This window comes from Sarcophilus harrisii, chromosome 2 (genome assembly GCF_902635505.1).
Source record: "Sarcophilus harrisii chromosome 2, mSarHar1.11, whole genome shotgun sequence".
NCBI classification, from domain to species: Eukaryota; Metazoa; Chordata; class Mammalia; order Dasyuromorphia; family Dasyuridae; genus Sarcophilus; species Sarcophilus harrisii.
This window is the reverse complement of record NC_045427.1, coordinates 47,298,689-47,309,043: the sequence shown is the minus strand read 5'-3', so window position 1 is coordinate 47,309,043 and position 10,355 is coordinate 47,298,689. Positions and strand designations below refer to the sequence as shown.

Genomic DNA, 10,355 nt, shown 5'->3' with positions numbered 1-10,355 from the left:
CCTGCAGGCCACACTGCAAGACCCAGGCTTAGAGAACATGTACCTATATCAACACTTTTAGATTTTTGCAAAGTACTTTATAAATATTTCTCTTTTTATCCTGGGAGGTAGGTGGTATTCCCAAGCCCATTTTACAGATGAAGATACTATGGCAGAGACAGGCACATACCTGTCTCATTCCTCAGTCTCCAAAAGCCTCTGGACAGGATTTCTTCTGGGTACTCATTATACAACACCTTATATACTTACTTGGTTTCCCATCTTTATGATTCCCTCCATAGGCACTTAATTCATTTTTCTATGGTGATTTGTTGTAGAACTAAGGGTCCTCAGGATGGGTGATATCCTCAAATGTTTAAGGGGGTTCATTCTTTATGGCTTTAGAAGAACCATGACCAAATGCAGACAGCATTTACAGAGGCACCGATTCAAAAGCAAAGGGATGGGGTGCTCGAGCAGAAGGTAGCCAGTTGTCTATTCTAGACCATGGAGAAGGAATCTTGGCTATTGCCTAAAGTAGGGAACCATTCTCCCTCATTTAAGGTCCACCGTGAGTGTGGATGACAAGTTCCCCAAGATGCTTTTGACTCTTGGAGAAAACAGCACTTAATCACATCTGACTGTAGTTGCTCTGAAACTTTTTATTTCATTTTTTAAAAAAAGACAACAATAATTTACGTCAGTAAACAAACCAGAAAGCTTAACGAACTTCTTCCCAAATCCCAATGCTGAGCACAGGTATCAGCTAGGAAAAATGGTCCATGGCTTCTCACAGCTGCTCCCTTGACTCATTGGGAGGCTACAGACCCCATTCATTCAGTGAGGCTGCACCCAAGCCTTTGCCTGAGAATTCCAGTCATCTCTTTGGAAAGGTGATCAAAGGGGACCGGGGCACCTCTTTACCTCTATTTTCCCTTCTTGTCTAGTCTTCTCCTAAGTCTGAGAGCAACTCTGCTGTGAAGATCCATTGAGGCCCTGGTACCTGACACCCCAGTAGCATCACTGCTTGCACATGGAGCTGGGAGCCTCTTTTTATAAGGAAAAGGTAAACAGACACAGCGAAAACCTTTAAAAATATAGAAATAATCTAATGAACATGGCCATCTCAAAAATCACACAAGCATGTTTGGTTCTGGCTTACCCAGGCTCCCTATCATCCCTGCTATGCTGATCCTATACTAGGTTAATTTTTTTATTTTGTTTTTTTAAAAATATATATATTTTTAAATGTTCCATAAAAATACTATTGTTCCTAGTCAAACACAGATATTGTAATATGAAGAGTAACTGCTTTTTTCTCACTCTATAAAATGTGAAAAGATTATCACACTGGTTAATATAGAAAAATGCCGGAATCTCTAAGTATCACAAAAGCTGGTACCAAATGAGCAAGGTGGAAATTTTACTGGATGCTAGATGTTAGGAAGGAGCTTTGGAAAACATTCCTCCCGGGCAGGGCTTCTGCCGGTCTCCCACCTCTCTGCTCCCCTTAAATGGATCTAACCTGTCTGGATCAGCAATGACAGAGTCAGGGCTCTCCATCTAGTCTTTAGAACCATGAAAGCCAGACCAGTGTTCAGGAAAAAAAGAAGACAACAGGATGCTCTGTTTGCCAGAGTCAAACATCCCTCCCTCCATTCAGCTGCTCTTTAGGCATCGCCTGAGTCTCCAAACACCAAACCAACTCTAGCCATAAGAGAGAGCTCACCGGCCGAACCTTCGAACAATAAAAGGTGCATCAATTCCCCCCTCCCGGGAGGGCGCTGAGGGCGGACCCCTGGGCTCGGCCTGCTCAACTAGTGCAAGGAATACATTTCCACCTTGTGACAAAAGGTGCAATTCAAATCAAGGTGCGGGGAGGCCTGAGGAACAAGCGAGCCTCTTGTCCCTCCACGTGGGACAGCCAGGGCCGCCTTCAGTTCTCAGAGAGGGACAGCGTCAGGGCTGCCTGAAACGCCGCTTCTTCATCGATGTTGTAGTCCTGGAAGAAAACAAGAGGAGCTCTCCAGTCCTTCCCCAAAGGGCTCATGCAAAAGAAACACAACCGTCAGTGACCACAAAGAAAAACATTCCGTGTCCCTGGTAAGATGCAGATCCCAAAGTCCCCATCCTGGGAAGCGGGCAGCCAGGGCTGCAGAAAGCCATACTCCTACGCTGTTGGTACAGCTGAAGGTCTTTTGGAATCCCACTGTTCCCCCCGACTGGGCAAGCCCACCCCAGGGCTCAGACCCACACCAACATGCACAGTGACACATGCCCAGCAACTGGAAGACATTTTCCCTAATCCCAGTAAGCTGATGTATGAGAACTCTGCTGCTGAGGTCAGAATGAGTGTGAGAAATGCTGCCGGGCATGGAGAGCTATCCCTACTGACCCGGCAGGCAGACCTAAAGACAACGAACTCAGGGTAAATGTGGCCAACAAAGGGGAACCCAGGCCCAGTGAGTGACCCGGTGCTGGATGTAGCTGCTGCAGCCTCACCCGGGCCCCCAGACCCTGCTCAGCAGCCCCCCCTCCCTCCCATGGCAGGCCTTTCAAGGTCTGTCCCACACCATACAAACAGCAGGCCCTCATCTCACCCTCATCTCACGGCCACCCAGGGCACCCAGAGGCTGGGTCCCTGCTCCAGCAGCCCTTCACCCTCTGCTACCAGTAAGTCGCCCCAGAGGCTCCAGCCTCAGCTCTAGTCAACCTTGTTGAGCCTGGCCCCCTCCCCTTCTACAACTAGGGGGGCTTAGAAATGTCAGGGACTGACCCCCAGCCCTTCGGTCTGCTCTCTTCCAACAAGCCAGGGCTAGTGAGAATACTGAAGGGAGTGGGAAGGTCAGGAAGCCGCAAGGGGCCATGACTCAGCATCTTAATGGCAGCTACGTGGGAAGCTGAGGGGAGGGAAGACAGGAGTCCAGCTTGGTCTGGGAGCCGGCCTGGGCTTGCACTCCCCAGGCTCCTCCCCAAGCTGAGAGCCTCAGCCTTTTAAGGGGCCCCAACCGCCCTCTAGTGGCCACACTCAGGGGGGCTTAGGCCCCAGGGCTTTCCCTGTGGAGGGGGAATCAGTCATTTTAAAAAGCCAATGGACCGCAGCCCAAAGGAGGAGGACATAAGTCAGGGAGAGCCTGTGGGCCAGGGGTGGTGCAGGGGGCACAGCTGGGGCCTTCTCTGGCTTCCGAGGCCTTCCCGTGACTGCCCTGAGCCAGAAGGAGGGGGGCGGGGGGGGGAATTGCCCCCAGCCACAGGGCAGGGGAAGGAATAGGGATGAGACCAAGCAGAGTCCTGCCTCTTTCCTGGTTGGTGGGAGCGGGGCCGGCCCGGGCCCAGAAGCTGCATCCCCGACAGTTCTGCTCAGGGCCGTCTGTCCCGGCATCTGCTCTCAGGGAGCCCTTGTCCTTCTAACCCAATGAAGGGAGATGAGGGGCCCCTCCCCTCTGACTGTGGCCCCGGCCGTTCTGAAGCCCCCCGTGCCTCCTTCCCCATTAGACGCTAAGCTCCGAGGGCAGGGACCCCTGTCTCGCAGTGTCCCCGGCTCCGCACACAGCAGGTGCTTCATGTTTACTGACTCACCCCCTCCCTCCCCCCCGGGGGCCAAAGGCACTCACCACAAAGGTGTCATAGGAGAATTTGTGTCGATGGAGGAGGTGCTGCAGGAAGTTGGCACTCTTGTAGCTGGGGTCCCCCCAGGGCATGGCGGAGCAGATTGGACAGACCTGAAACAGAGCAGGTGGGGACTGAGGGGAAGGGGGGCAGAGACCCTTTGCTGTCCCCGAAGCTTCCGGGAAAGCTCCACAAAGGCTGCCCCCAAACGGTCCCCATGCCCTTCCCCCTACACGTAGACAAGCCAACAAGGAGGGCCCCCCAGAACCTCCCCGGCCAGCGAGAGGGACTGCTTCTGCCCCTTGGCATCCCATGCTTGGCACGCTGCCCACTCACCACTCGGTTGGGGTCACTGCGGTGGTTCTCCATGCAGTGCTTCACCAGCTCCTGCTGGTCCAGATTTCGAGCTCCGCAGTATGGACAGACAAAGGTGGATCTGTTTGGGATGTTGCTGAGCAGGAGGGAGGAGAAGAGAGGGAGTTAGGGGCGCGACAGCCTGGCTCGGAGCCACGGGGGCAGGGCTGGTATCAGAGATCCTCCCCTGAACATTCTTGTCACCATCCAGCAGCTTCCCCCATCGGAGGGCCTGTCCTGTGGCCTCTGGCCCATTTCACAAGGGCCCCCTCTTTTCTGGGGACAGATGCCACTGAACCCTGCTCTTCTGCCTTCTTTCCCAAGGCTCCCAAACTCCCTTCTTTGCAGGGGCCGCTAATGATGCTGCCCCCTCCCCAGCTAGCCAGGCAGAAACCAGAACCGCCTAGGCTGAGGGATTAGGGGAAATAAATGCCTCTCCTCGGAAGCCGAAGACCGGCCCAACTAGAATCTGCTGGGCCCTGAGTGGCCCCCTGCTCTGGGAAACTGTCTCCCAAGAGCAGATCCCCCTGGGAATCTCCTGCCTTCTCTATCAGGCCTCAATTAACAAGTGTAACTCTTACCCTCTTAAGCTGTTCATCCCTTAGAGGCTTTAGAGACTGGGCCCAGCTCATATTCTAAGGAACCAAAAAAGGGGAACTCCCACTTGCTGCCCCATATGGCAGCCTAAGTACTTACTAGCCAGGCCAAATGGTCCCTCTCAGCCGTTCTTTTAATAACAGCAACATTTCATGACCATGTGGCTGTTTCCCTTGCCCTGTAGGCACTGATCAGCCTCAGATCCAGAATTAACAACAACTCATATAAAGGGCTCCCTTCACGATTTTATTATGTATATGGACCAAGCTGTCATTGCCCCCATGGAAAAATGGGAAAAACTAAGGCTCTGAGTCAAGAGCATGAGGCAGACTGCCTGGAGAGCAGGGCTTCTACCCTTCCTACTCTCAAGGCTTGTTTTAAGGGAAGAGCTCAGAACCACCAGCTCAAGAATTTAACCTGCAGACCCAGATCCTGTCACTTACCTCCCCATCTCCTTTCCCGAAGGGACCACTGGGATTCACATCACCAAAGGGAAATCGAAAGCCCAGCTGGGGCGACTCACCAGGGAATGGGCTGGGACGTCGGCACTACAGGGACAAACTTGGGACAGCTGGCCATCTGCTCTTGAATCTTCACACAGGAAGAAGTGTGCGATCTCATCTTTGCAAGAGTCACCTAAGGGAGCAAAGGACAGGAGGCATCATGGGCCAGCCAGAGCCAGTGTGCCACATTCACCAAAAGGGAACACAAAAGGTGACCTCACTCCTGTGCAGAAGCTGCCACTGAGCCCCAAACAAGACAAACTTAGGACAACCTCTAAGCACAATGGCAGCTCCATGGCTCTGGTGACCACCATAGGAGCAGTGACAAAGATAGCTCAGGGAAGAGCAACTAGAAAGGCAAAGGGGATGGGGAGAAACGCTAAAGAAGCTGTTTTTACTCAAAATATATACAATGTTCAAGGTAAGTTTTTGGATAAAGCTAATGGGGAGTGACTCAAAAAGAATGATGGGGGAACCCGGGATACTTCAGTTACTAGTTGGTCAGGCTTGTGGAGGCCCTAGGAGCTGACATTGCTCTGGGGCAGTTCAAGGGAGAGTCTTGATTTAGGAGACTAAGACTGGACAGCTAAGTTGGAAAGTGCAGAAGTCACAGGGAGCTCCTGCAAGTGTCTTGGAAGCAGAGGGACATTCTAGTCAGTGTCTTCCTCAGCTATACTTTTTTTTTTACTGTGATTTGGAAGGTTAGAGAGGAAGCAAAAACTAATCAGGAACCAATTCTCTATTAATAGAATAGAAAACATAACCAACTAACCAGATAAGGGAGGGAAGAGAGAAGACAGGTGACAGGAGTGTCTCTACTGGGTCTGGATCCCAAAGAAATCAGAGAAGAAGGAAAAGGACTCCCATGTGCAAGAAGCTTTTTGTAATGGCAAAGAACTGGAAATTGAGCGGATGCCCATCAGTTGGGGAATGCCTGAATAAGTTATGATATATGAATATGATGGAATATTATTGTTCCATAAGAAATGCTGAGCAGGACGGTTTTGGAAAGACCTGGAAAGATTTACATGAACTGATGCTAAGAGAAATAAGCAGAACCAGGAAAACATTGTACATGGCATCAGCAAGATTGGGTGATGATCAACTATGACAGACTTGGTTCTTCTCAATGGTTCAGTAATTCAAGGCAATCCCAATAAACTTTGGATGCCATCCACATCCAAAGAGAAAACTATGGAGACTGAATGTAAATCACATGCTATGCTCACTTTTTCCCCCTTTTTCTTTTAATTTCCCTTTTCTTTTTTTCCCCTCTCTTGTGGTTTTCCCTTTTGTTCTGATTTTTTCCTCCCTCCCAAAAGGATTCATAAGGAAATATATATAAAAAAAAGAATGTATATGTATAATGCCAAAAAAAGTTGTTTACATGTAACTGAAGAAAATTTTTCAAAATGCCAATTAAAATTAAGTAAAACAAAATGGTGGCCCTTACTATCTGATTTGGAGCTATTGTCTAATGTACTACGAGATCCTTGAGAATAGACAGTCTTGGCTTTTCTAGGAGTATCTATAGCTAAGTGCTTGGCACACAGCAGGCGCTTCATACATGCTTTTCTATTCTATTGTGTTGTCCCTTTTAAACCCTAAGTAATAAGGACATAGTTTTTTTACTCATGATTATGGAATAAACTATACTCCCCTCTATAAAGTTAGCTGGGTACCATGAAGCTTTCTACCCCTGGTTCTCAGCTCTCTTGAAGCAATCACTGTCACAAACTTATTTCCAGACTCTCAGTTAGCTGGCTAACTAACTCAGGACATTCTCTAGATCTAGGTAGTTTGACAGGACAGGGGCTTGATAGAGCCTGAAAAAATTATTTCTCCAGAAAAGCAAAAGTTCCTAAGAGAAAGCCCACCCACTCAACATGGAGAGGTATGCCTTCAAAGGCAGAAACAAAACTCTCCAAAGGGATGTGAGAGCTTGCTTACCACTCCCCAAAAGCAGAGAATGGGTCCATAAAGGTTTCCCCTACAAGTTACCTTCTTGCTGCAGCCCCGGCATGGAGCCTTGTAAGATGACAGCTGCTTTTCCACATTGGAGGCTTTATCCACTTTCTTTGGGTCAAAGGGCATTCGGCAGAGTGGGCAGAGTGGAGATGGCACCTGGAGACATGGCTGCAAACACTCCCCACAGAATCTACAAAGAAACACAACTCCTGAGCCCATCTGGGAGCAGGGAAAGAGGCTCTGTCCTGGGCAGCCACGGTTGGGGCCCCTAACACCCTTCCCCCCCTCACTCCCTGGTCAGTGATCTCAATGAGGCAAGGACCAGGCTGCCCTGCTCATCGTGGGCTCATCCTGTGTTTGGCAATGATTCACTTCTGTTTCTTTGGTAGAATGCACAAAGAATGGCTGTATGCTGGAGGCCTTAGTGTTAACCATCAAATTTACTGTGTGTGGGCAGCTGGATGGCAGTGGACAGAAACCCAGCCCCAAAGTCAGAAGGACCTGAAGTTCAATCTGGCCTCAGGCACTTCACACTTACTGTGTGACCCTGGGCAAGTCACTTAACCCTACCTGCCTCACCAAAAAAAAAAAAAAAACAAACAAACAATTTATTATGTAATCTTGGGTAAATTAACTGAATCCTCCAAGCCTCAGCTGAAAATGGTTATGATGCTACCTAACCTGCCTAAATGTATATACAAAAATGCTTGAGATCTCCAATTATCTATGGCAATTTCAGTCAACAGTTCTGAGTATGGGACCCCCTGGGAGTCCTGAGACCCTTTCATAAGTTATGTAAGGACAAAACTATTTTAATAATAATGCCAAGACATTATTTGCCTAGTAAAATAGTCCTTCTTTTTCCCGCTACATAAGGATGTGAAGTTGGATTTTTAATACTTCAATCAAAACAACATTATCCCAACAGATTAACAGAAACAGATGAAAATCCAGCTGTCTCCTATTAAGGTTGGAATTAAGGAGATTACAACATGTAAACAATGTCATTCTAACTTTTAAAATTTATTTCTCATGGAAAAGAAAGTTGCAAATATAACGAGTTTTTAATTTTTAAATGAATCAGCACATAGCTTAACAGTTTTTATTTCTGATTTGGTGATTCCTGATAAACAACACATAAACAAAAGCTCTTTGGGATCCTCAATATTATTTTTAAGCAAGTGGAAAGTGATCCAGAGAACAAAAATCTTAGAAGTGTTGGCTTAAGGAGTTAAACATTAAAGCACTCTGACCCTCAACATCTCCCTCTCTACTGGCTGCTTCCCTCATGCAAGTTTGCAAACATTACAAAGCTTCGTGAATAATTATCATTAATTATGTGGCTATGGCCAAGTCACTTCATCTTGGTTTTTTTCTCTAGAAAATCAGGACTGAATTGGAAGGTAAAGAATCACCCAGAACTAACACCCACCAAAGGGGGCAGGGAGGATGGCCCCTACTGGGAACAAAGGGATCATCATCAGGCCACTCACCACCCTTTGTAAGCAGGTCAGAGAAAAACTAGACGCCCCCAGCCTGTCCAAAGGAGAAGACGGGAGGACTACCTGCCCTCAACACAAGATCCTTCTACCTCCCTCCTTAAGACTTGAGTGGGCCCTGCAGGAAAGAGTCATCTTAATGAGCACCCATCTCAGACTAAAAACAGGGCAGGAGAAAGTGGGCCAGGAGGCTTGGGAGAAGCTAGAATGGGAGACTAAGGCCCAATGCTGCCTGATTAGTTGGTGGGCTGTTCTGCCAGGAAGGGTCTATTGAGGGCTGAGAGGAGGGGAGGAGTGATGCAAACCCTCTAAGACAGCAAACCTCCTCCTGTCCACCTGGGATAAGCTGGCATCCAGGGGGTCCCAGGCTCTGTAGCTTCTTAGTGGGGGCAGGGGGCCCCATCGGGACTGGGGAGCTGATTCCGGCACTGCCCAAAGGGCACCTGCCTGCATGGTAGGTCACCCGAGAGGCAAGAGTAAGGGACAAGGGCCAGAGGTTGGAAGCTCCCAGGGCAGCCCCAATCTGGTCTCCAAGGGCTCTTATGAACTCCAGGTTTCTCTCCACTTCTCTCCCTCTGTCTCTCTCCCTCTCTCTGTGACACACACACACACACACACACCCCTCCCTCCACCTGGTATTTACAATTACTTCCCACTCTGTAGAAGCATGTTCAGAACAGTTGTTATTTTCACAGGGCAAGGCTCGTGGCCTTGAGGGTGACACCATTTGTCACTGCAGAGGAGATGTGGGGGTGCGTGTGCATCATCCCCACCCAGAAGCCCCCTCCACCCCACCGCCAAGCTCCAAGGGCTGGGCCCACTCACTTTGGATAGGCACAGGAAGGCACCCCAACCCAGCCCCCACCCCCCCACGCTAGCTGGCCAGGCCAAAGGGGAACATGGCACAATCCAAGAAAGAGGAAGAGAAAGGAGCCAGATCTAGCTTCTAACCAGGCCATGCATCTACTTGAAGAAAATTTCACTATGGGCCTTAAAAGGGTCAAAACCTGACCTTAGCTCAGGCCTTTTAAGTCAAGGGCAGGGAAAGAAAGCAGCCCCTGTGCTAAACACTTGATAAATATCATCAATTACACTGTACAAGGCTAAGAATAAAAACCAATTTAAGGATCTTGTGTGGGAAGGACAGAGGGGGAAGGGGCTGTGAGGGCACCAGGGCCGCACTTCCGACTATTTCAACATGCCAGATTCCCTGGGGAGTTAGGCAGCAGAACAGGGCGTCCGATGCTCCTGATGCAGGTTTCAGGGGCTGAAACCTTCTCAGATCCAAGAGCACACACTCATGCAGCAATGACGTCCCATATTAGAAAATCCCACCAGAACTTGTCCTGGTGGCAAATGGCTTCTTGGGCTGTATTAATCATCTGGGTGGGGGATCAAGTTAGACTCTAAAGCAGAGTCCAAGAGGGGGCCAACCTGGGGCCCAGAATGACCCCCACTCTCCACCTGGGGCTTCAGTTCACTTAATAAGGGGGAATATAGGCTGAAATCATGCTTTAGGCACTGAGGAGCTGGGCATGAGGAGGAGGAGCATGGGCAAGGGCAGATTCCTTACTAGGATATGGGGCTGATAATATTTGCACAACCAAACTCACTTAACTGAAAAAAAAAAATTCTGCAAGCTTGTTCTGGGGATGGGCAGGGTGATCTCAAACTAAAGGTGACCTAAGAGTCAACAGCCTTGGGGCAAAACATTTCTGTTACCTCCAGCTGTCAAGGGAGAAACAGCTGCCCCCACCGAAACAGAACCTGGGAGCTGTCTGGGGGAGGGGAACATCTCAACCTTTCAAGTCCACTTGACTCATTTCAATTAACACAAGGACTATTC

At 49.2% G+C, this 10,355-nt stretch overlaps 1 protein-coding gene across 2 annotated transcripts in view; it reads right to left on the bottom strand.

Moving 5' to 3' along the window:
- Positions 1 to 621: 621 nt before the first annotated feature.
- Positions 622 to 10,355, bottom strand: part of RNF166 (ring finger protein 166) — a 12,575-nt gene continuing 2,841 nt past the window's right edge. For both annotated transcript variants that reach the window (XM_031950148.1, XM_031950147.1), the window contains exons 2-6: positions 7,044 to 7,200; positions 5,063 to 5,175; positions 3,925 to 4,039; positions 3,594 to 3,701; positions 622 to 1,981 (exon numbers count right to left, since the gene is read on the bottom strand). In XM_031950148.1, the coding sequence (XP_031806008.1) occupies positions 1,916 to 1,981; positions 3,594 to 3,701; positions 3,925 to 4,039; positions 5,063 to 5,175; positions 7,044 to 7,200 (559 nt within the window). In that variant the 3' untranslated portion in view covers positions 622 to 1,915. The remainder of the gene's footprint in view (positions 1,982 to 3,593; positions 3,702 to 3,924; positions 4,040 to 5,062; positions 5,176 to 7,043; positions 7,201 to 10,355) is intronic.